The following is a 24,137-nucleotide window of genomic DNA, read 5'->3' as shown; positions in this document are numbered from 1 at the left end:
TCATTTCCCACCTCAGTAGCCGCCCACTAGAGGCAGATGTCCTAGCAATGGCCCCGTGTTTCCTGACCTGGTTAAAGTTTATATTAGTTACTCTTCCACTGCTGCCCTGGACACGTGGGCCTGATGGGTTCCGATTGGGAGACCTTAGGCGGTGGCACAGTTTCAGTTCCGAGCGTGAAGATTGGGATCATATGTTTTGAGGGAAGATTTGTGCCTCTCCTCCGCACAGGGAAGGAAGTTGGTCTGTTAAATTTAACATAGTCCCTTGTTTGTTTCATTTTAAAGTAAACGTAAAGCTTGCATTGTCCCTGCCCAGCAGAAGCTACATGGCCACCTGGGTCCCGTACAGTCACACACGTGGCATTCAGTTGTCAAGAACTGGGAATGAAAGTCGCTATGCTAGCATCGGTTATGAAAAGCATGACCTTACAAATGTGCCACACACGCTCCAAACCCAGCCACCAAGTGCAGCGTCACTTACTCTGAAAGATGCCTTTTACAAAGTATAACATCATCGTGAGTCATAAAGCCACGAGCATAAACAAAAATCCTCTCCTAAACTTTTTGAAGTTGCACATGCCTGTGATTTCATTTCTGAAATCAGAGTTCATTGATCTGGCACGAACTCTGTAAATAAAAGCGCTTTATTTATTCAGTGTTAGTTCTGCATTCACAATGTGCGGGCTTGTAATGTGAATGTTATATGATTGTGTTTGGGAAGCAGGTAGGCAAGCTTCTGTGCCCTGGGTTTTATAATTAAGCTGCTGTTGAATTTAGTGTGAGTAATAAAGATTCTTGAGCATGAAATGTTACGGGTGGAGTAATCTACAGGTACCATAAGGATGGTTATTTCAGGCTAACTCAATCATTGATTCTTCAGTGATTGGCCTGGGAAAGGTAGTAGAAATGGTTTATGAGGTTTGTTTTTTAATATATTTTATTGATTTTTTTACAGAGAGGAAGGGAGAGGGATAGAGAGTTAGAAACATTGATGAGAGAGAAACATCGATCAGCTGCCTCCTGCACAGCCCCCATTGGGGATTGTGCCCACAACCGAGGTACATGCCCTTGACCAGAATCGAACCTGGAACCTTTCAGTCCGCAGGCCGACATTCTATCCACTGAGCCAAACCAGTCAGGGTGATTTATGAGTTCTGATGTTTTCCCTACTGCATGTTTAGTTCTGCTGCTTATTGCTCTCCCTGTTACAAGCCCAGGTCAAATGAAATAGAGGTGGATGCCCCTCTGAAAAGGATAATTTACTCTACTGTACTAGTGGTGTGGTAAGTTCTCAGCTCACCGCCCATCGATTGCACTAGGGGAGATGAAAACAAAACACCCCCCTTGCCTGGGCCCCACACCCAGGGGCTTCCCTGGCTTCCAGCGTGCATCCAGCCTACCTACCGTTGATTTGAACCCTAGATTCCCGTAGTTTTAGTTACTAGTGGAAAAATAGTCCAATATTCTAATTCTACTGTTGTTTAAAGAATAAGTGTTAGGGACGGAAATTTAACATCTAGCTTCAAAAAGTGCACAAGAATGTGTAGTTTTTTTTCATGCCGAAAGAAAGCTGTGCTCATCAGTTCCTTTTCATCTGCCCTTTCATTCAGTCTGTTCACGTCACCCCTCTGTTCAGAACACTTTCAAGACCTCCCATTTCATTCGCAACCAAAACGAGAGGCGCCCCCCACCCCCTGCTCGGTGCCCAGCATGGCCCTCAGAGCTGGCTTCCAGGCTCTTCCCTGACTAATCCCTCCCACTGTCTCCCAGCTGCCTGCCCAGCTCCAGCCACTCCACCTCCTTGCTATTAGCCACAATCCACACTCAAGCCTGCCTCAGGTCCTCCACCTCCCCTCCCCTGGCCGAGGGCACTCTTGGCCCCCATACCACTTCCCTGGAGGCCTCACCATCTGCTCTGTAGGTGGAGGGCCCCACCACTGCCTTTCTCCTGCCTCACCTGACTCATTCCTCTGGTCTCTCGCTTCCCCTGGTGAAATCCGGGGTAACAGTAGTGCCCGTCATAGGGTTGTTATGGGGTTAGTTAGATGTATGCTTAGTGCCTGTGAAGTACGAGCTAATGGCAGAGGCAAGCACAGCCTCAGTGATTAGTGGTGCTGCTCACACCTCCCCTCGGAGGGATCGCAGAATGACACGGTTCCTTGGTGCCGTGGCTGCAGTCCCAGAGCCTGCAAGGATCTCGGCCTCCTTCCTTCCCTCCGCGGCGCTTTCTCCTCCTTGGGAATCTGTCCGCGGGAGAATTTCTGAAATGCTGGCTGCCGTGGGAAACTGGGAGGCAGGGCAGGCCCGAGACCTTCGCTCCTGTGTTTTTCTGCCCCACGGTTGTAGTTGTATTTAACTTTCCGAATGTCCGGTTGTTTGTATTTAGGGAGTAGGCTAGCTTCTAACGTAGGCACTTTTCTGAGTGTGTGTTAAATGTTAGATAAAATAAAACAAAAGTCTTGGTATTTATTTGATAACTGGTTAGTTTCTTGGAACTTCAGAAGAGCTTTTCAAATCGCCCAAATAGCCACTGTTTTAATACAGGAATCCACGTAGAAACTGAAGCCACATGCTTTCACCTCAGAATGTAGCACAGCAGAAGGAACCCTTAGCCAGGTGAAAACATCGAATCGGCGTGGGTATTTTTTAAAGTTTTTTTTGTTTGTTTTTTTCTGAGGGGGGCAGGGTGGGGGAGAAGAAACATAAACCTGTTGAAGAAAGTCTAGTTTATGGAACGGAAAATCAGTAGTTAGTTAGAACAAACTTTAACGCAATACATTTGGAATCCTGTTAGACTACACATCGCACCCTAGCCGGTTTGGCTCAGTGGGTAGAGCGTTGGCCTGTGGACTGAAGGGTAGAGGGTTCGATGCCCATCATGTGCACAGACTTCGGTTGCAGGCTTGATCCCTGGTCCTGGGTGGGAGACAACCAATTGATGTGTCTTTCCCACATTGATGATCTCTCTCTTCCCCACCTCCCTCCCTTCCACTCTCTCTAAAAACCAATGGGAAAATATCCTTGGGTGGGGATTAACAACAACAAAAAGAATACAAAAAGAATACACATCGCTGCGCAGACTCAACTCCAAGTGGCCAGGTGGAGTTACTGTCATGTTTTTAAGAATTGCTGCAGCACACGTGTGTACTTACATGGGGGTCTGTGCTTCCTCACTCTGTGCTCGCTCCGGGAGGCCCTGATGGGACCAGGTAGTGACAGTTCCTAGGGAAACCCTGCCTGCTCATGTTAGGAAGTGGCTTCCTGAGAAACAATAACATTATCATGAAGAGTCACTTCCTGGGTTTAGTTCTTTCAAGGGCGGGGGCTCCTGTCAATCAGATCCTCACAGGTTAAGGATGACTTCGGTGGAGAAGGCGAGGTGGAGAGCAGAAGTAGAACAGGTGCCACAGAGCTGAGCCCGCTCACCAGCAGAGATGCACCAGTGCTCATTACAGCTGGGACTCCCAGGCGTGTCCGTCACTGTTTTTACCTCTCTGATTGCCACCGTTCTATGGAATCCATTATCTATGTCACTCACTTTGTCTTACCTAATTTATCTTGATTTCTTAGCCTTATAGTGATGTGATGTACAGTCCAAAACAGTGCCTAATTTAATAGTTTACAGTTTTAATTTAAATTTAAGAGTGATTTAAACGTGGAGCCTCAGGAGGACACCAGGATGTATGGTGGTGTCTGCTAAGAAGGAAAACAAGAGTGTGGAGCGAGACTCTATAGAAGCGCGGAACCCCGGTGCATGGGACGCCCCAGGCACAGGGTGGGCACACTGGTTGGATAAAAAGAATAGAGGGGTTGCGGGTGGCTAAAAAAAGAGGGTGATGAAATGCAGAGGGCACAGGCCCCGATTGCCTCTTCCCTTTGGAATTGGATGGGGGGATGCCAAGTCTTGCACACTCCAGATGGCTCCCTGTCCCTCTTGCTCAATAGTAGGGTCCTTGAGAGGGAACTGTGTGTTTATATCTTATCTGTGCCCCGTTCATCACCTGGCAAACAGGACAAGCTCTCAATGCTTGTTTAACTGAATCAATATTACAGGGATGAACTAAAGAAATGAAAGTGGTGCTCGCTTCAGCAGCACATATACTAAAAATTGAAACGATACAGAGAAGATTAGCATGGCCCCTGCACAAGGATGACGCGTAAATTAGTGAAGTGTTCCATATTTAGAAAACAGACCAACACAAAGAAATGAAGATATACATTCTTCTAAACTTCTTTAGATCTAAGGGTGGTCCCTCCATGCTCCTCTTGGTCTCTGCTCACATCCTGATGCCTTTCCTTGCCTTCTGTGTGTGCATTTAGGGAGTTCTAGACTCACCGAGTCTGACGAAAGCTGTGAGTCTCTTAGGGAGACTCAGGCGTGGTTTCACAGGTATGCTGTGGACCACATGAAGCCCTTTCTCACCAGGTGGTTCTTGTTTTTTCTTTAATATGTTTTTATTGATTTCAGAGATGGGGAGAGAGCTAGAAACATCAACAATCAGAGTAAACAATTGCCTGTCTCCTGCATGCCCCCTACTGGGGATCAAGCCTGCAACCCGGGCATGTGCCCTGACTGGGAATCGAACCGTGACCTCCTGGTTCATAAGTCGATGCTCAACCACTGAGCCACACCGCTGGGCCTCATCAGTTGTTCTTTAAAAGGCCAGATTTTGGAAAGGTGCAACGTTGTCGCTGTTGCTTCACCCCGGTATTTAGAAATAGCTCGAGGGGTGGTTCTGGCTAGGTGGGAATTCCGAGACAGCCAGAGCGTCCAGACCGACTGCCTGGGAATGGACCCGAGTGGGTCCGGAGCTCTGGCTCAGTGTCCCCTTCCCGTCGAGAACCCTCAGGTTTGTGCTGAAGCGGGAACTAGAACTTGAGGGGGAAGGCCCGCGGCACTGGCTTTCCGAGACGAGACCCCTGCCTAGGCACTGTGATGCTGATGCTCCCACGGAAAACTGAGCTGTGTCTGGGATTCTGTGGCTCCACCATCCCCCTTTTCCTTTCATCACATTTTATAAAACTATTCAGGGTTTCTTATGAAACATCAGTGAGTTTAATGTTTGAGTTTTTAAATCCTTGAAGGAAGTTATTTGTGCTAAAAATGACAAAAGAATTCCTGCTGTAGCCACTCATGCTGTGGAGAGAGTGGTCTGTGCACCCGTGCAGGGAGCCTCATGAGGCAGTGGCCCCAGAGCACAGGCTGAGCACACCATCTCGTGAGGAGGGCCGTGTCCGGGCCTTACTGCCTTTTATGTTCCTGTAAAGAGCTTTGTGCTTACTCAGTTAAAGTGTGTACACTTCATAATATTCTCTCAAGCGCAGTCAATTTTTAAATTTTTTTTACAAGTAGTAAATGAATGCTCTTATAAGATAATTCAAATAATACAGGGGTATTTTGAATGAAAAGTATAAACTCCTTTTTGCTTCTCCGGCCGTCTCCTGCACTTAGAGGTCACTGTTTTTATCAGTCCTCGCAGGCTGTGCAGCGATCCGTGTCCCACTGTTTGCCCAGACCCCCCTCTGACGTTACCAGAGGAGTGGTGGTGTGGCACTTTCCAGAGGAGAGAAGTAAGGTGCATAAAAACCAGGCCGGGGATACATAGCTAATGAAATGGCCCAAGTAGAATTTGAACCCACGTCTCTGCTGAAAGAAATCAGACCGTGATCTGTCTCAGCCTGGTTTATCTTTCCCTCTTCATCCGTCAAGGTCACTTCCCGAGTGGGGCCAAGGTCAGAGCCATGAAGTTCCTTGTGAAAGGGCTGAGTGGCAGTTGTCTCTGCTTCTCTGGTTTGGGTTTGTGAACCTGTGCAGTCCCCCAGTGCGTGATTGATAACCTTTTGACTCCTTGAACTTTTTCCTGTTTTCTTTTACTTGTCAAACAAGTTTGCACAAGGCCTTGAACAGCTAAAACGAAATGCAGTGTCTTCACTGATTGCCCCCACCCGATGTGCACACACTCCACACTTATACTCTCCTTTCTCTCAGCTGCTGTTTGAAGGACAGGAACCGTCCGCCTTCACTTCAGCTGCCTTTTGGGGGCTGTGCCCTGTTGGGCAGGACTACCTCCTGCCGGGGACACACTCGGCATTTGAGGTGCTCTGAGTGATGGAGGGGAACAGAACACCTGGAACTACAGCTCCTGGTAGTGCTGCTGAATCGCCAGGTGGCCCAGCTCGTCAGGTCACTTGGGGCCTCCGAGGGTTCTAAGCACAGGCCCTGGCGGGACCTCCCTGACGGGGAAGTCAGAGAACCCACAGAATGGAGAGTCCGGGATGTCTCCAGGAGTTTGATTGGGTGGAGTTGCACTGACCAGGCTAGAGCACAAATGGAGACAAACAGGTTGGGTGAGATGATAAGCTAGTTTGGGCAGCATTGATGTTTGATGTGGAAAGACATTTTTTGAAGTCAATATGGGACGATGGGACGCATCCTTATTTTTATTTTTTAAGAGAAGAAATAATCCCCTTGTTAAGTAATAAAACCTTGCTTCTCACTAGAATGTTGATAAACCAGGAGTAACGGAGACATCCTAAAACATGAACTTTTCCAAATTCTTCATTCCTCTTCCGCTTGCATTCCTACTCTGTTCATTCAGATGATCTACTTTCAAAATGGTCTCTAGTCATGTCCCTTAGAACCAGCCACTGATCTTGTCCAGAAAGGATGCTTAGGAACCAAAGCTCTAGGTGATGGTGAATGCAGATGAGTAGTTTTTACTGTGTAGTCAGGAATTCACATCAGCAGACCAGAGGCCAGGGGTCCTCAAACTTTTTCAACAGGGGCCAGTTCACTGTCCCTCAGACCGTTGCAGGGCCGGACTATAGTTTAAAAAAAAAAAACTATGAACAAATTCCTATGCACACTGCACATATCTTATTTTGAAGTAAAAAAATCAAAATGGGAACAAATACAATTATTTGTATTTGCATGTGGCCCGCGGGCCGTAGTTTGAGGACCCCTGCCATAGGCCTTAGGTTTGTGAATATTATTCCAGAACCGGGGTTCCTAGGTTTCATCCTCAAACGTCTGTAGCCGTCCTTGCTGTTCTAAGAAAGCATTGCCTTTTATGTTAGCGTCGGGTCATGTGTCCGTTGCTGGTGAGCACAGTTGGAACTGAGAAGTGGTTGCATAAATCCTGCCGGTTGTAAGTGGTGAAAGGTGCCGGTCCCTGCTTCCCTGTCGTGGTTTGAGAACATTCTATTCCCACTGCTTCTGCCATGACTCATGGCTACACTGATAAAAGAGACAGAAATAGAGGTTTCCACCTAGAACTTACGTCTGGCCTTCTGTTTTTATTACTCTCTAATCCCCATTTTTTATTTTTGCTGTCTAGAAAATTCACTTCAGAAATGATGTTTAGAAAATCTCCGTAGTCATGACATTCCCCCCACCCAATCCCCCGTGGCAATTGCTTGTCCTCAAATTAATCATTAGCTTGTTCCTTTATTTTGTTTTCATTTTGATCTTCTCAGCCTGCTTGCAGCGAGCCCTGTGATAGAAACCTCACCTCTAATGCCAGAAACAGCAGAATTCAGACGGTAACGGGACCTGCTGAGATTGGGCAGAGGCGACCTCCGTGCTCATGGTTGTGCTCTGGGTTCCAGCTTGAAAGCCAGTTGGGGGACCAGCAACTCCACCCTTTATACTAACTCAGACTTTGCTATCTTGCACCCCTTTCTACAGTTCCATGAGTTGGAAGATTTTTTTTTTTTTAATCTTCCAAAAATAAAACAACACAACACCAAAGGGCCTGATCAGTGTGGCTTTGTGGTTGAGCGTTGACCTATGAACCAGGAGGTCACGGTTTGATTCCCTGTTGGGGCACATGACCAGGTTGCAGGCTCGATCCCCAGTGGGGAATGTGAAAGAGGCAGCCAATCAGTGATTCTCACCATTGATGTTTCTATCTCTCGCTCCCTCTCCCTTCCCCTCTGAAATAAAATAAATAAATAAATAAATAATATATATATATATATATATATATATATATATATATATATATATTCACACACACACACGGAACTGTATTTATTCATATTTTCTTTTTTCCATTTTTATTAACCAAGAGTCTATAGCTAGGTATGAAATCAAAACATGTGCTTCAAATAGTATCAACATAAAGTTTGATTTTTCAGGTGGTTGATTGGTGTTAGTTAACCTGTGCACCTTTACTCTGAGTAGAGAATTCTTTGAACATTTTTAAAAATGAAAATAATGTGAAGTCCCTGTTCCATGCTCTTTCTCTCCCCTCCCCACCCCAGCCCCCCAATGACAGACTCCGTGGATCCCTGTGCTCCTAGGATCTCAGGCTGAGGCTGTGATCTGTACCTTGGGAGTTTGTAGTTTCATTAGCAAACTTTTTTAAATGAAAAAAGATCATTTAAAATACCCACTAAAATGAATTTTTATTAAGAAAAGCACTGCCGCCCCCCCCCCCCCATTTGTGGGGGAGTGTGATAGAGACTCTGTCCCGATGCCCTTCGTGATGTCTGGTCCGGGGGACCCAAGCTCCTGGCCATCCCTTTTTTTTAACCTGTGTTCCTAGACCTCCCCTGTTCTCTCGCCCATCTCCAGGAGTTTTTCTTCTCTCTGCTGGCTTTGTGCCTTCTTGAGCTTACCTGCTTTCTGTTCCTGGTCCCTACTGTCTGTTTCTCACAGTGAATTGGAGCCCTGCCAGGGCTAGGGTACCTCCATGTCCGCTGTGCGGGAGCGGGGCAGCAGCAGCCCCCTCTGCCTCCGGGCCCTCCCTACCTCCTGTGCGCTGGGCTCTGCCCTGAGGACTTCGCATGGAGTCCATTTCAGTCCTTTCAGGCCCACAGCAGCTCTAAGAGGAAGTAGTCACTGTTACTGTTCCCATGCTAAAGACCGGGACTTGGTTAAAGTCATACCACTTTGCATTTGTTTAGTGACACTTTTTCCCGTACCTTTGGCCCTTAGGATGAAAAAATAAAATGATTCAAAGACAAAACAGAGTACAAAGAGAAATCAAAAGTCTGGAAGATAAGTACATGGAATAAATGGCCCCTGAATACTCGTGTTGTCAGTGAGAGGGTCGTTTGCCTTCCAAAACTGTCCTCTTGGTGACGCCGTGTTCCCCAGAGGCGCTGCCCCGGACCATGGTGCTGCACTGGGCATGCACTGTATTCCTGAGTTTCCCAAACGTAAGCATTTCCATGTTCAGAAATGGTTTGGGCCCTCACTGGAGACAGTGTGTATATTTATGTTGGTTTTATTTTGTGACTCCTGGTCATGCGTCACTTCCTAATCAGCAGTGCTCGTTTGCTTGGGCAGATGGTCTTGAAGAGAACATTGCCAAACAATTGGACGTGCTTGTTGCTGCTGAGGTTAATATTTAGCAAAAAAGAAAGTTGTGTTTAACCAAATAAGGCTTTGGGCATCATTAGTCGATATTTGGTTTGAAAACATCGGTTTTGTGTAATTGCACTGTCAGATAGCATCTCCAGTTTAGCACAGAGACAAAGTAAATTCCAAACCACTTGATCCACAGTGAAAGCAGGAGGTGGTAGAAGAAACAATGAACCAAATTCATTTTATAGAAATTGTGTTTGTAGGATGTCTTTGGAATGATACAGATATATTGTAACTCAAATAGAATACATATTCATGGCTAGGTTTGGGTATAGTAGTAAGTAGCATTAGACATTATCAATATTAACAACAGAAGAAAATTTTTGTTTTAATCCTAATTTTTATGTTTATGCACATTTTTTGTAAGCCATTTAAAATCCCCCTTCTTTGGGGAGGAGATAGTCAAGTGTATATTATGAACAAAAACTTGCTGAAAAATCCCCCCATGCAATGAGCATTGGGGAGAAGGTGGGGTTAGGTGATAGTTGATATCTTGTGAAATGAAAGGCATATGCATTAAAGGGACAATAACTGTAATTGCCTTGCTCACAGTGGTGGCTTGAGAGTTGGGGCAAGGTGACCAAAAACAGCAGGTTCAATTCTACAAAGAAGGTTAAGTTAAACATCAACCTATATAAATTTCCATTAAAAATCTTCATAAGATACTAATGGGGTGATCAGTTCTTCTCGCTGGATGGTTAAAGAGCAGGTGCCACTAGCCACATTTACTCTGAAGGGGGATGGCCCTCTGGAGTCCAAGGTCAAGGTAAAGAAATGCGGGTTTAGTGAGTAGAATGGTTGCTGAGCCAGTGAACTGTCCTGGGGCAGGGGGACCCATAACTCATGGATCCAACAAGCAGTACCAGGTGGGCCGCTTAGGGACACTGCAGAGCCATGGGTTTGGACTGAAAGATCCTTAGGTCCCTTTCATTCTCATTTGCATAAATGTTTTTTCATTTTCGTGGAGTTTTCTACCTGCTTCGCTAATTTTCATTGGAGCATTCTTAGGAAAATTTAATGTACATATTAAAAACCAGTGTATGTGTGACTTTTGTGTTTGTGCCTTTATTACCCTCTTTGTTTAGTTTGGACCAAGGAAAATATATTTTATTAACAAGGTTTAATTCTCTTGGAAAATAACGTGGAACCTACATTATCTGGGGCATTTAAGCTGTAATGAGAGCAGTCGCGTGTTAACAGATGTCGTCACAAAGGCCCGGTGGCCTGCTCCTCCGTTCTCCTCCAAGCCTTTGTGGTCCGGAAAGCTTCTTGAATTTCTCTCTTATGTGAATGTTGATATAATCTGTCTATACTTTAGTTTTTGGAATGAATTAATTTATATGATACCCTTCCTAAATGGATTTTTTTTTTCACCTGAAGAAGACATTTTTCCATCTGATTGACAGCTTTGTTTTTTATTTCATACAAGAAGTAAGGGATTATTTTTGATTATAGGCGTTAGTCTATTGCTAGAGTGAGAGGGCGCTCAGATGTGACTGCCCAGCCTTGCATCTGCAGGGTGCCGCATGCAGATATTGGACAGGTGGTTGCCTAGCCTCTGGGAACATTTGCAGTGACAGGAAGCTGCTGCATTTCCCAGTGCTTTAACGGCTGTATTAAGTAGGTCCTTCCTGCCGTATTTAAGCCAAAAAGTGTGCTTCTGGTGACTTATATACCTTTAGTCCTAGCTTCGTCCTCTCATTGACAGCCAGGAACATTTCTCTCCTCTCCAAGCTGTAATTTTCTTGTCTATAAAATGATCATGAGTTGCAAGATCTGGTTATCTCACCAGGATCGAGGTGAAGAACAACTGAGATAACTGTGACCTTAGGCAAAATCCTGTCCGTGTCTCCGAGTATTACCCTCTGAGCTTTACCTCTGTGTGTAATGTGACGGGGAAACAGCCGTGCCCGTCCATCAGTTGGTGGACCTTGAATAGACTCTTTCCAGTTGATGTTCTTGTCATTAACAAATGAATTAACTCCTCTCCCCAGTCAACATTTATTGACCATTCACCGGGTGCCTGGCACTTGCTTGGGCCTTAAGTGAATTAAACAGTGAACCAAACAGATGCCATCTCTATCTTACTGGGGCTTAACCTTTCTTCCCTAGTCTTTTTACTTTGAGATATAAGTGCTTTTGACTGTTCAAAATAAAATAATATTGTTAGTCTCCTTTAACGAAGTGTCTTTAGTTTTCTGACTAGTACAATATTTAGCAGTATGTCTTTGATTCGTAGATATATGGAGTCTGGGAGTGATCCTTTTCATGTTGGTGTGCGGGCAGCCACCCTTTCAAGAGGCCAATGACAGTGAAACATTGACAATGATCATGGATTGTAAATACACGGTCCCATCCCATGTGTCTAAAGAGTGTAAAGAGTAAGTACAAAAAAGTGTGTGTTTATTTTATTTTTTGAACTTAATATTTCTGCTCTTGATAAGTGTGTTTTGGGGAGTTAACCCCAGAATATGATTTGAAATTTAATATTAGATGCAGAGTGCATTGCTGTATTGCTTAAATATGCCAGTTTTCAAGAAGCTCATTACCTGCTGCTTCAGTCTCCAGGAGAGGGGGTTACTTTACTTGAAATGAGACATTCCCATGAGAATTACTCTTCTCTGTTTGCATCAGCAACGAGGACAACCACCTGGAATTATTTTAAGTTCCAGAGAGAGTTAGGGCATTTCTGAAATAGACGATCAACACACCCTTTTAGGATTTGCATAGTGTGTCTCATCATTTTATTCCCACACCCCTCCCCCCAGTTCACTAAAGAGCGCTGTTTTGGTTCAGTGACTGTGGGAAGCCAAACCAAAAACACACTCAAGTTGATTGTTTGGATTTAAAGTACCACACAGCACTCGGGTGTGTGTAGTAAGAAACACAGTGGAATAAAGGAACGGTTGGACGTTCGGGATTTCATTGATGTTGTGGGTTATGCTTTGACATGAGCTTGGCTGAGAGTATAGCCACCACTTACAGGACTTTGCTGTCGTAACAGATTCAGCTGGTAACTGTGTGTGTTGCCAGATGGGAAGTAGACTTCTGGGGGGGTCACTTTGTGATACAGAAATGTCTAACCACTATGCTGTACCCCTGAAACTAATACAGTATTGAATGTCAACTGTAACGGGTGCGGGCGGGGGGGGGGGGGGGAACAGAAGGAAATCTGAGTGTGAAGAATCCTTTCTCCAGGAGGAGCCCCATCTTAGGCCATGTGGTGGATCATTAAGAACTTAGGTGTTCAAACTCTCTGGATTCAAATACTAACTTCTCCCTTTACTAATGATGTGAGAATAATAGAACCCACCTTTTGGGTTATTGTGAAAATGAAATAAATTAATGTCTATAAAAGTTCTTGGCTCAGCCCTCAGCACATAGGAAGCACCTGATATGAATGTTGATGATGGCGATGTTTATGCCTTTACTATGATTCTTCTCTGCCCCAGGAAGCAGGATATATGTTGTGTGCATGTTAAATGTTTGTAATTCAAGAAGTATCTCCACAGCCTCTACTCAAAAACTTATTTTTATATTGAAATATGTTATTCACAAGAATGTTTAAAATGTGTCTCTAATAAAATGACACCTCTGTACCTGTTATCCAGCTTAAGAAATGGAAAGGTTCTAATAACTTAGAAGCCTCTGTGTCTCCCTCCAAGAGGAATTATCTTTAATAATCATAGGACCACTCAGTTTTCTACTTTCTCCTGTGTCAGTTTTGCTAAATTGTGTTTTTCAGGGAACTCATTCATTTTTTTTTTTAATGGAAAAGCAAGCAAGAATTTATTGACCATAGCAAAAATATTATGGGGCCCTTAGAGGTTAGGGAATACGAGCCTTGGGGGAAGGAGAGAGAGGGGAATGGCAAGGGCGTGCTCCCTGGAGGGATAGTGCCAGGAACTGGTTCATTTTATCTACATTTTCAGATTTGTTAGTCTCAAATATTCATAATGTCCTCTGATTACATTTTTAAAGTCTATAGATTAGTGGGGGTGTTGCCCTTTTTCATTCTAATATTGCCACCTGTTGCCTTCTCTTATTTTTTGTCTTGTGCAGTCTTGCCTGCGGTTTATTATCTTATTAGTCTTTTTCAAAGAATTACCTTTGTTTGAACAATGGATTTACTTCCCTTTCCAGCCTGATCACCCGGATGCTACAGAGAGATCCCAAGAGGAGGGCCTCTTTAGAAGAGATTGAAAACCATCCTTGGCTTCAGGGTGTGGACCCTTCGCCAGCCACCAAGTATAACATCCCCCTGGTGTCCTACAAGAACCTCTCGGAGGAGGAGCACAACAGCATCATTCAGCGCATGGTGCTCGGGGACATAGCGGATCGAGATGCCATTGTCGAGTATGTTACACGCACCTGTCGGGGCCATGGGTTTGGGTGCTTGGAACGGGCTCTCTCTGTATTGCCAGGGCCTGTGGCACTGTGTGATGGCTAGAGACCCAGCTGACAGGGTCATGCCATTTATCCCTGGAGTTCCCTGCCCTGGTCCTGGCTCTTAGGTTTTGTTGTATTTTGCTTATTTTTGTACTAGTGACCAAGGGGTGTGTCATTGAGTGCTGTGACTTTCTCCCTTCCTCCTGGGGTACAGCCTGCTTTGTATCCCAGTATGTGCCTTGCCCATAGCAGTATTCTCTTCATTCCCATGTCCCTCACTGGTTCCCACAGTGAGCAGGGAGAATGGGGCAGCATCTCAAGTCCCCTAAGTCAGGGGTTGGCATGTGGGGGCCAGTCATGCATTTATGTAAGTAGAGTGTTAGTGAACCACGGCCGTGCCCATTCATTTATGTTTTGTCCACGGTGCATGTGCTACAGCAGCGTATCTGAGAGACTACATGACCCTCAACATCTGAAATACTTGCTCTCTGGTCCTGAAGAGCCCCTGCTGCCACCACCTGGAACCCACAAGTTATTAACTAAGTCCTTGAACAGCACAGAGAGACTTCAGAACCTCAGGGGCTTAGAAATCACCTAACTTTCTAAAATAACCTGAGCAGTTTAGAATCGAGGATAATATAAAGATGTGCTTTGCTTTAGCATTGATTCATTTCTATAGGAGGTCCTAGCTTTAGAATTTGAAACACTTCCACAAAGGAAAAGTCAAACGTTATTTAACCCATTGGAACAGCTGGTACAATGGAAAGAGTTGGCTTGCCAAGGACACGCACTTTAGTAGTGCATAGAAAATGATTGTTCGTTTTTGAGTAGATAGAAGGGTATTTTTATCTCCTGAATTGTCTTACTGTTCTTAGCTTAAATAAATAAATAGCTGCCGTGGTGTCACAGAGCTGTTTAACTCACGTAAATTCAGTTACAAACCCAGAAGGAGCGCTCATCAAATGGTTCAGGAGGTTCCATGTGCCCGTCCACCAGTGAGCATGCGCCAGAGGGAAGCGGGGATCTGGACGCCTGAGCCGCCCTTCCAGGGGGTCTCGGTCTTCCTGCACCCACAGCCTGAGCAGCGTGAGCCCTCCTCTGTGGGTGACCCTGCATCAGAGACTCGAATGTGTTGGCTCTCGTGGGCTGTTACTTTGGAGTCTGTCCTCAGCCTGCCCGCCTGCCCCTGTTAAGCTGTGGCCCAGGTACACGTGGTGAAAAGTGATCCCCGTGTTTCTTCTTTCCTAGTGTTCATTATGTATTTTCACTAACGACAGAAAGTTCCCGAAAAGCCTGGCTGCATAGTTCTGGGCCTGCTGGGCCCCTGTCACCTGCTCCTGCTGTTGCCTGGAAGGCCAGCTGCAGGGGAGCAGGCAGGGCCGCCTCGGAGGGCCGAACACCCCCAGCAGCTCCCAGCCCCGGTGGCTGCACTCGGTTCTCAGAGCATCAGTTTTGAAATGGATGAAACATTGACAAAGAAGATGCTAATGACAGGCTCTCGGTTACATTAATGATAATGCACTAATATGTAAAATTCCAATAAATGCCAGGAGAGTGTAAGAGTAAAAACTCGCTGATTTTTGTGATTGGTAGTAGTGTTTCATACACATTCACAGAACCCACTTTACACTTCTGATGGCAGCAAGTAAGCCAGCGCAACGAAAACAAACACTTCGACACAGAGTAAAGTGTGGATAATGTGTACATTCATGAAGCCTCATTTTCTTTTATGCACCTAAACCTGACATCTAGCCCATATGCCATCAGCATTTTGGATTTTTCTTACTAACTGAATATTTTTATGCAATTTTTTTAGAGTTTCAAGAGTAATCTAAATACTAGGTTTTTTTCTTATTTGTGATCTTTCTTAATTTTAAAGACTGAGCATTGGACCCATTTGCTTGGACTGCACTTTAAAAGCATCAGTTCTGCTTGTAAAAATCTGCTACTGAGGTCTCTGCACTCTCCCTGTTCCTCCAGAGCCCTGGAGACCAACAGGTACAACCACATCACGGCCACGTACTTCCTGCTCGCCGAACGGATCCTGCGGGAGAAGCAGGAGAAAGAAATCCAAACCAGGTCCGCCAGCCCCAGCAACATCAAGGCCCAGTTTAGGTGAGAAAAACTCTTCACTGATTTTAGTAAGTTAACGTTTTGAAATAGTGAACGTTGTTTGTTTGCTTGCTTAATGCTTCCTAACTCTGGGGCGAGATTGTGAACAGCGAGGGGGGCTCTCCACACGCGTGGGGGCGGGGCCCTGCGTCACCAAGGATGCCGTGGCTCCTGGGCTCGGGGCTGGGGCTGCTGCCTGGCCGGGAACAGACTTGGAGACGGTCCCAAGCCAGCGTGTCGGTAGTTTATTTTCATTAAACTCTTCGAGGTCTGACATGTATTAATAAGTTCATTTCTTTATTCTTTTATTCCAGGAACAAGGCCAGTTTTCCCTCAGTTATTTGAAATAACTTTTAAAAATAACAGGGCATTTCTGGGCCGGGATGTTGTCTCAGGATTTCAGGGATTTGACAGTCAGATTAACCAGTTGATTTATTGGCTGAGGACCTGGGGAGGTCACTTAACCTATGACTCAGCTGCTGAGTCGGCCTGTGAAGGGGGAGGAAGCACACTGCCTGCCTCCTGGGGTGCGGTGAGGGCCAGAGGAGCTAGGGCCTGTGGGGTGCGTCCGGCCCGGCTCCCTGTTGCTGCCTCTGGTAGGACTATCACCACCCTGTCTCTCTTTTCCTCCCTCCTTCCTGAACTCTCCATCCTCCCCCCCGCCCAGTTTCCTGTTCTCCTGCCATGCTAGCTTTTCGCTTAAAACCAGAGCATAGGAAGGGTTACCTTTGACACCATCATTAGGAAATTTATTAGAATTCATATCCAGATAAAGTAACCCCTGGATCAGTAGTGATTCAAAAAACAAAGGACGCTCCCAATTCTGAATAATTCTCTACTCGTACATCCAACAATGAATGATTATATGTGTGTGAATATATACTTATTTAAAAAGAGGAGGAAAACCATTGGGGTTAAATTCCCTGCAGTCACTTGCCATGCTAGGTTGTTGCTTGGGCGGGAGTGACAGGAGAGAGAGAAGAAAGCAGTCCTGGTGGCTAAAGAAGAAAAGAGTGAGAAGTCTGAGCTGGAAGCTGAGTGTAGGAACTCCGTGTCCTGCACACATTCTTCTGTAATGGAAACCAGGCACGCTGTCAGGTGTCGGCCTGGAAGAGGCCTGGGCCAGGGAGCCAGGGGACTCGGGCATGAGACAGAGCAGGAGAGTGACACGGAGAGGGTGGGCCAGCCTCGTCCTGCTGAGCCCTCTGGTGGGAAAGCACAGCCTCCGAGGAGCTGGGCCACCAAGTCGGGAGCCACCCAGGCCTTTTGGAGAAGGGATATTTGGATTTGAGCTGTTGTCCGTTCAGTGAGACAGAACAGAGCTCAATCTAAAAGTGATCAAACAGTAACTGAGTTAAATTGGTTTTACTTCGGGAAATGGCAAAGCCAAGAGCAGCTATAAAGAAGTGTCAGAGCCTCCCACAGTTTCCTTCACCCTCCTGGGGATCCTGGAGTGGAGGCGCCCTGCAGGCCTGTCTTCCTCCTGTGTCTGCTTCCTGGCCTTATCTTTACGTCACTGTGACTTCAGTGTCCAAACCCCGGGCCTGACTTGGCTCTGTGGCTGAGGATGCCTTCTGGTCAGCCTGACCACTACAGCCGTAGCCTGCACCCATCCTGTTTCCGGGGGTGGGGAGGGGAGGAGAGAAGAGCCTTTCTTTATCAGGCTGTGCCCCTCCCCATCCTTCTCGAATGGACTGGCTGCTGCTCTGGCGAGTCAGTACCCGCCATGGGCTCCCCCATGGTCGCGGGGTGATGTTCTGGTAGCTGCTCGGCCTGAAAGCACAGTGTGCGCAGCTCTGCTCTGGGACCTCGAGGCTCACCGGGAGTGGGCGCAGTGGTGTTGGTGGAGGACAGACGATTTTTCCAGAGACACTGCTTGACCTCAAACACATGGAACACTCGGCGTCTATAAACTACCACGCAGCGGCGATAGCAAATGGCCCTCCACCCTCCAGGGGAGGGACGTGATCCGGCTCTGAGTTGGGGGCAGGGCGTCGGCGGTAAATGCCGGGGGTTTGACCAGCGATAGATTGAATTCGGTGTTATTTCTAGGATAACATAACTGCTGTGAAATGACGATGTCGTCGTGTGGAAGTGGCTGTTGTAAACGTGTCTGGCCTCTGCTGGTCCCTGGGCAGGGAGGACAGCTGAGAATTCCAAGATGTTTATTCAAAACAAGCCAGGGACCTCATTTTCCAAAGTCTTTCTCTTTAGCTACCGAGCAGGGTTCTCGTTGAGTGACCCCAGATGGGGGATAAAATCAGAGTTTACGTCATAGTGGACTTTGCTATCCAGTACTCTTCCTGATCATTGAAAATGCAAGTATTTCTATTTTGCTGGTTGCATTTTTTTAATTGGTGAGGAGATGATATATGCCAGCATTCACCAACTCTTCTCTCCAACATTCTTATGTTAAATCCATTCAGCTATTTCCATTTATTTTTGTAAATACCAGACTTTTACAAAAAGGAGGACTGGAAATTTCAGGTGAATCTTCTTAGCAACACACCATCACAGGCTGTGGTCTCAGACCCAGAGGGACAGAGTGTGGTGTTCAGGTTCTGCTTTGGTGGTGACTCCCGTGTGCTTTTAAAAAATGCTTTTCTTGGGGCATACACTGTTGTAGAGGAGAGGCGCCCTGGAAAACCCTTTTCTGACAGCTGGGACAACGTGCCCTTCAGGGGTCCTTTCTGACCGTCAGTGGGGGCATGAGCTTGCATGGCTGCCGTTTCTTTTCTTGTAAGTGTGCAGGTTTTGTCCCGGTAAGTTGTGTCTAATGTCCTTCAGCAGAGTCTGCATATGATGACATGGCGTGTCCTTTCCCATCTGTTCCGCAGGCAGTCGTGGCCCACCAAAATCGACGTGCCCCAGGACCTGGAGGACGACCTCACCGCCACTCCCCTGTCCCACGCGACCGTCCCTCCGGCTCCTGCGCGGGCCGCCGACAATGTCCTCAACGGCCACCGGAGCAAAGGCCTGTGTGACACGGCCAAGAAGGACGACCTCCCCGAGTTGGCTGGGCCGGCATTGTCCACGGTGCCGCCGGCGAGCTTGAAGCCCGCGGCCAGTGGGCGGAAGTGTCTGTTCCGGGTGGAGGAAGACGAAGAGGAGGATGAGGAGGACAAGAAACCCATGTCCCTCTCCACGCAAGTGGTCCTGCGCCGGAAGCCCTCGGTGACCAACCGGCTGACCTCGAGGAAGAGCGCCCCGGTGCTGAACCAGATCTTCGAGGAAGGGGAGTCCGACGACGAGTTCGACATGGATGAGAACCTGCCTCCCAAGCTGAGCAGGTTAAAGATGAACATCGCCTCCCCGGGGACGGTGCACAAACGCTACCACCGGAGGAAAAGCCAGGGCCGCGGCTCCAGCTGCAGCAGCTCGGAGACCAGCGACGACGACTCGGAGAGCCGCCGGCGGCTCGATAAAGACAGCGGCTTCACCTACTCCTGGCACCGCCGGGACAGCAGCGAGGGGCCTCCGGGCAGCGAGGGCGACGGCGGGGGCCAGAGCAAGCCCAGCAACAGCAGCAGCGGGGCGGACAAGGCCAGCCCCAGCGAGAACAACGCGGGCGGGGGCAGCCCCTCGGGCGGCTCGGGGGGCACCCCAGGGGGCACCTCGGGCAGCACCCGCCGCTGCGCCGGCCCCGCCAACTCCACGCAGCTGGCCTCGCGCAGCGCCGGGGAGCTGGTGCAGAGCCTCAAACTCATGGGCCTCTGCCTGGGCTCGCAGTTCCGCGGGGGCACCAAGTACATTCTTGACCCGCGGCACGGCCTGTCCTTCTCCAGTGTCAAGGTCCAGGAGAAGTCCACGTGGAAGATGTGCATCAGCTCCGCGGGCAGCCTGGGCCAGGCCCCCGTGGTGGGCAGCCTCAAGTTCTTCTCCGACCACGTGGCGGACAGCACCACTGAGCTAGAACGGATACAGAGCAGGAACCTGAAAAACAACGTGCTCCAGCTACCTCTGTGCGAAAAGACCATCTCTGTGAACATCCAGCGGAACCCCAAGGAGGGGCTGCTGTGCGCCTCCAGCCAGGCCACCTGCTGCCACGTCATCTGACAGTGGCCGCCCGGCCACTCGCACGCTTCCTGCTCAGAGCAGTGAAGACCGGCTCCCTTCACTGTTTGCTCTCGGTTTTACCCTCTCAGCGGGCAGTTATTTATTACGCTTCCCTTCGTTCGCCTGGCGCTGTGACAATGCATGGTCCTTGTGCATGCTGCTGCTAAGACACTGCTTTTCTGTTCCAGCCGAAAAGTCAATCTCGTGTGTCACTTTTACATTCAGAATTTTAGTGTGGATGATCAGGATTAAATTAAAATGTATATTTGGAACCTAATATAAATGGAGCACTTAGAAATTTGATGTTCCGCACTTAACCTAGACAGAAAACATGCTTGTATTCCCTTGTTGAAAAATCTAAATTCCTGTCCTGACCTTGTTACACGGAGACTCCGTGCTCTGGGGCACACTCTGGTGTCCGATACAGAACCAAAGCAATAACGGTGAGATGCCGACAGGCCTGGAGCCCGCGGACGTGCCCGCCAGCTTTCCGAGGCTGCACGGGACAGAGTACAGCCAACGTCTGCACTAGAACCTTAAACCGAGATTTCAACATACCCACACCTGTTTGTCTTAAGCTATAGTGTGAAAAAGTTTGGGCTCTTAAAAATTAACTGAAAAAGATTTTCTTGTTTTGTAATAGGTGAGATAAAGTACTTAGATTTATAAGGCAGCTTCCCCTGTAGTGGTAAATGACAAGCAGACAATCTTATTTTATAATGTGTGAACTGATGATGTCTTAACTCTACTTATAGAGTGTGTCTGTGTAACAGAACAAAATGACGCTCGTGTAAACTCCTTCCCGCAGGGCACAGCCCAGGGTTTCCTTCAGAACCATGTAGACAGAAGAAACTAGGGCTTAACGTGGAGGCAAAGTGCACTCAGAGGTGGGCAGAGTCAAAACCCGGTCATTGAAAAAAACATATATAAACACATATATGTATATACATGGATTGATTTTTACGAGTTTGGTAATTAGGTTGTCTCTTTTGTTACTTCCATTTTATATCCTTTAGCTCAATTAGCCATGACAATTGGCTAATCAAAAAATACACATAAAAGGGTAGAATCCACACAATCAACAAACAAAACCTGCTTCAGTTTTGTTTTTTTGCTGGAAATACTTTTCACTTTGCCTTCCTGCCAAAACAATAACCAAGAACTCTTGCTTTAAACTATTCCTGTACAGAGACTCCTTTTGACCAGATAATCATCTTTCAAGACAAATTTTATCTGTAGGCACAGCGTATTGCACATTGCTGACTGCGGAAGGGCCAGATGCTACTTTTCTGTGCTGTGCCCCGAGGGGTCTTAGCCGCATTGGTGACAGGACGCGGCTGGGCCCTGGGCCCGGGCCTTCCCACGCTCATCAGCCTCCAGTGAGGTGTCTGGTCCACACAGTGGCGGAGCCCCAGGGGACGGCATGCCATTGGGCAAGGCCTCCAAGTGTACACGGACCTTGCTACGTTAGTACCCATCTGTTTTACTCAGAGCTCTGAATTTTATTGTATACTTACTAGACTAAGTAAAGATGATACTTCAAGTACTTTTACTTTCTAGACCTAGGCTAGGTGTGTTTTAAGCTATAGCTCTAGTTCAGTGTGATATTTACAATTGAAAGCTATGAGAATAGGTGTGTGGGTGAAGCCATAGAACACATTTGCTTGAAATTCTTGAGCAGGGATCTTATAAAGGGCCAGAAATAAGATGTGTGGTTCACGTAGACAGTGAGCGTAACATCTGTATTAAACATAGGAGAGAAGTTTATAAAGGGCATTGGCAATAAACTCTTTGTTGCAGCTGTTTTCCAAGCAATGTAAATACTTTTTCCTGTGATTATGTATAGCCTTGGAATGGCACATTTGAACCCGTATGTGTTCGGTTTTCGTTGTGTTTTTTATATTCAGATGTATATATGGTGCTCACTCTAGGATCAGCAGTGTTGACCATTTATGCTGCATAGCTGTATTATAGCCTTATTAGTTGTGTGTGGTTGGTTGGCCCTCTGGGTAGACAGATGTTAGTCTGAGTGGTGTCTTACTCCTCTGTTCCTAAGTGAATGACTGTGCATGTGTTGTATGTCATAGTATGTTGTCCCATAAAAGAGAGGGAGCGAATAACCATTACATTAAGATAATATTGGACCAAACTACTTACTTGCTCTAAACAGTTTCCTGTACCCCTTAACCTGTCTTCAGAAGTTGCATAGAGTTACAGTAGTGTGTAAATTAAATATTGTGGACAATTAGTCTTGTATTTTTCTGTATGTGTGTGTATATATATACATATGTGTGTGTGTATATATATATATATATATATAAAATATGTACTTCTGACAATTCTATCTGTATTTAAAGATGTGACAATCTTGACACCGACTTTAAGAGTAGCCGTGAGACTGAATCAAATTAAAGGTATTTCTACCACGTAAGCGCTGATGTGTGTGAAGCGTATACAGAATGATCAACTGATTGGTCATTTGCGTCCACTGCGAGTTGATTTTCCTCGTCGTGTGAACATGGACAGGTCTGTGACAAGTGGGAGAAAATCCAAACAATAAAGTGGCATATTGGTGTTCAGCAATAGAACAGTGTCCCATTCCGTTTCTTCTGTGTCCCGCCCCTCGAGGGGGTGGCATTGCGCTGTGGCAGGTGCTCAGGAGTGGGGGTGGGAGGAGCCAAGGCGCCCCTCACTGCTCCACGCCCCGTGGTCCTATTGACTGGACTATGGAGACCTCCGGGACGATGCGTCCCTCTCCACCCCCACCCTGGCCTCACGCTGGGAAAAAGATGCTCCCCGCAGTTTGGCCATTGGTGTGTGGCCTCGTGATCGACTACAAGATGTGGAGGAGGTTTGATGGCAGTTTCCCTTGAGCCTGTGGCACCCATGTCTTCAACAAGGTCACAGAAATCACGGCCTCCCTCCCAGAGTGCTGTGAGCTTCCTCAGGGGAAGGGGATACAAGCTAAGTGTCAGGCCCCGCCCTACCCACTGCCTTCGCCGGTTACACCTGGGAGTGCTGGGGCCCAGGCAGGAGGGGCAGAGCTGGGTGGGTCCAGGTCTGCTGACCCTGGAGGGGGGCAACCCCACCCCCAACCCCCAGTCTCCAATAGGCACAGGCCTGATTTTTAGAGAGAGTGGGAGGGAGGGCGACAGACAGAAACACCCATGTGAATGGGCAGGAAGATCAGCCGATGGGGTTCACATCTGGAACCCGCTGCCCCACACCCACTGTGCTCATGTGACTGGGGGGGACGGTGAGCTGGGTCTGAGGCGCCCAGGCTGGGATGCGAGGAAGCTCCTGGCTCAGGACCATAGTGGCGGGGACCACGTGCTGGTTTAAATCACGATGATGTTCTAGAAAGCATTCCTTAAGCCTCAGCCAACCACTGACCGCGGACATGGGCCTTGATGCCTCAGACCCAGCAGAGGCAGACATGCTGGCAAGCGCAGCGGCCTGGCAGGACCAGCTGGGCAGCCAAGAGTGGCAGACGGGGGCCGGCTCCCAAAAACATGATGCTTGACGGGCTGAGGCCACCCCCATCCTGATGTGGAGGGACTCGGGGGGGCAGCCCTGAGGGAGGGGACGGGTGAGCCCTCATTTCCCCCTGCTCATCCGCCTTCCCCAGTGGCCGAGGCACCTGCGTGGAAATGCCCACGGACCAGTGTCCCGGCTGTGAGGGACATGCGCCCCGGGCGGGGAGGGGGGCTGGAGGAGGGGGGGTGGGTAAAGGGGGGTGCTGTTTCACAGGCAGAGTGTACACAGCTGGCAGAGAAAGGAAGCCAGGCCCTCCCTGGCAGGTGGTCCTCGTGCCTGGACCACAGGTGGGGAGCAGCGGACTCCAGTCGCTGCCTTGTTTCTGGAGGGCCAGACCACGGTGACCCACAGTGTGCCTGAGAGCGGTCCAGCCCCATGGCACAGCTGGGGGGGTGCAGCACCCCTGGGTAAGGCCCCTCCTCCGCAGGCGTCAGCCACACCCGGAGCCAGGTGTGGCCGCTGGCTCTCCGCCTGGTGCCCAGTGCATGGAAGCAGCCCCGCAGCCCTTGCCAGGCTCCGGGGGCAGCAGGGCCCCCGAGAACCACCCGAGCTTTGGAAGTGGCACCAGGTGCCCAGCTCCACGCTCAGCTCCCCACTCAGGCTTCACCTTGACGAACCTGCCCCAAGCTCCTCCCAGAACCCCGGGGGCCATGCAGTCCACGCGTGGAAG

The 24,137-nt window shown here is 47.9% G+C and overlaps 1 protein-coding gene and 1 non-coding gene across 10 annotated transcripts in view; both read left to right on the top strand.

Annotated features, from left to right (window-relative positions):
- SNRK (SNF related kinase) overlaps positions 1 to 22,361 on the top strand; it is a 40,473-nt gene extending 18,112 nt beyond the window's left edge. For all 9 annotated transcript variants that reach the window (XM_059664383.1, XM_059664389.1, XM_059664384.1 and 6 more), the window contains 4 exons: positions 11,613 to 11,754; positions 13,517 to 13,729; positions 15,743 to 15,877; positions 18,712 to 22,361. In XM_059664383.1, the coding sequence (XP_059520366.1) occupies positions 11,613 to 11,754; positions 13,517 to 13,729; positions 15,743 to 15,877; positions 18,712 to 19,930 (1,709 nt within the window). In that variant the 3' untranslated portion in view covers positions 19,931 to 22,361. The remainder of the gene's footprint in view (positions 1 to 11,612; positions 11,755 to 13,516; positions 13,730 to 15,742; positions 15,878 to 18,711) is intronic.
- LOC132215978 (U6 spliceosomal RNA) lies at positions 4,078 to 4,185 on the top strand. The gene has a single exon (XR_009448667.1). It is a non-coding gene; the product is annotated as a U6 spliceosomal RNA (small nuclear RNA).
- Positions 22,362 to 24,137: the final 1,776 nt, after the last annotated feature.

The sequence above is a fragment of the Myotis daubentonii genome, chromosome 14 (genome assembly GCF_963259705.1).
Source record: "Myotis daubentonii chromosome 14, mMyoDau2.1, whole genome shotgun sequence".
NCBI lineage: Eukaryota > Metazoa > Chordata > Mammalia > Chiroptera > Vespertilionidae > Myotis > Myotis daubentonii.
This window is presented reverse-complemented; position numbering and strand designations above follow the sequence as displayed.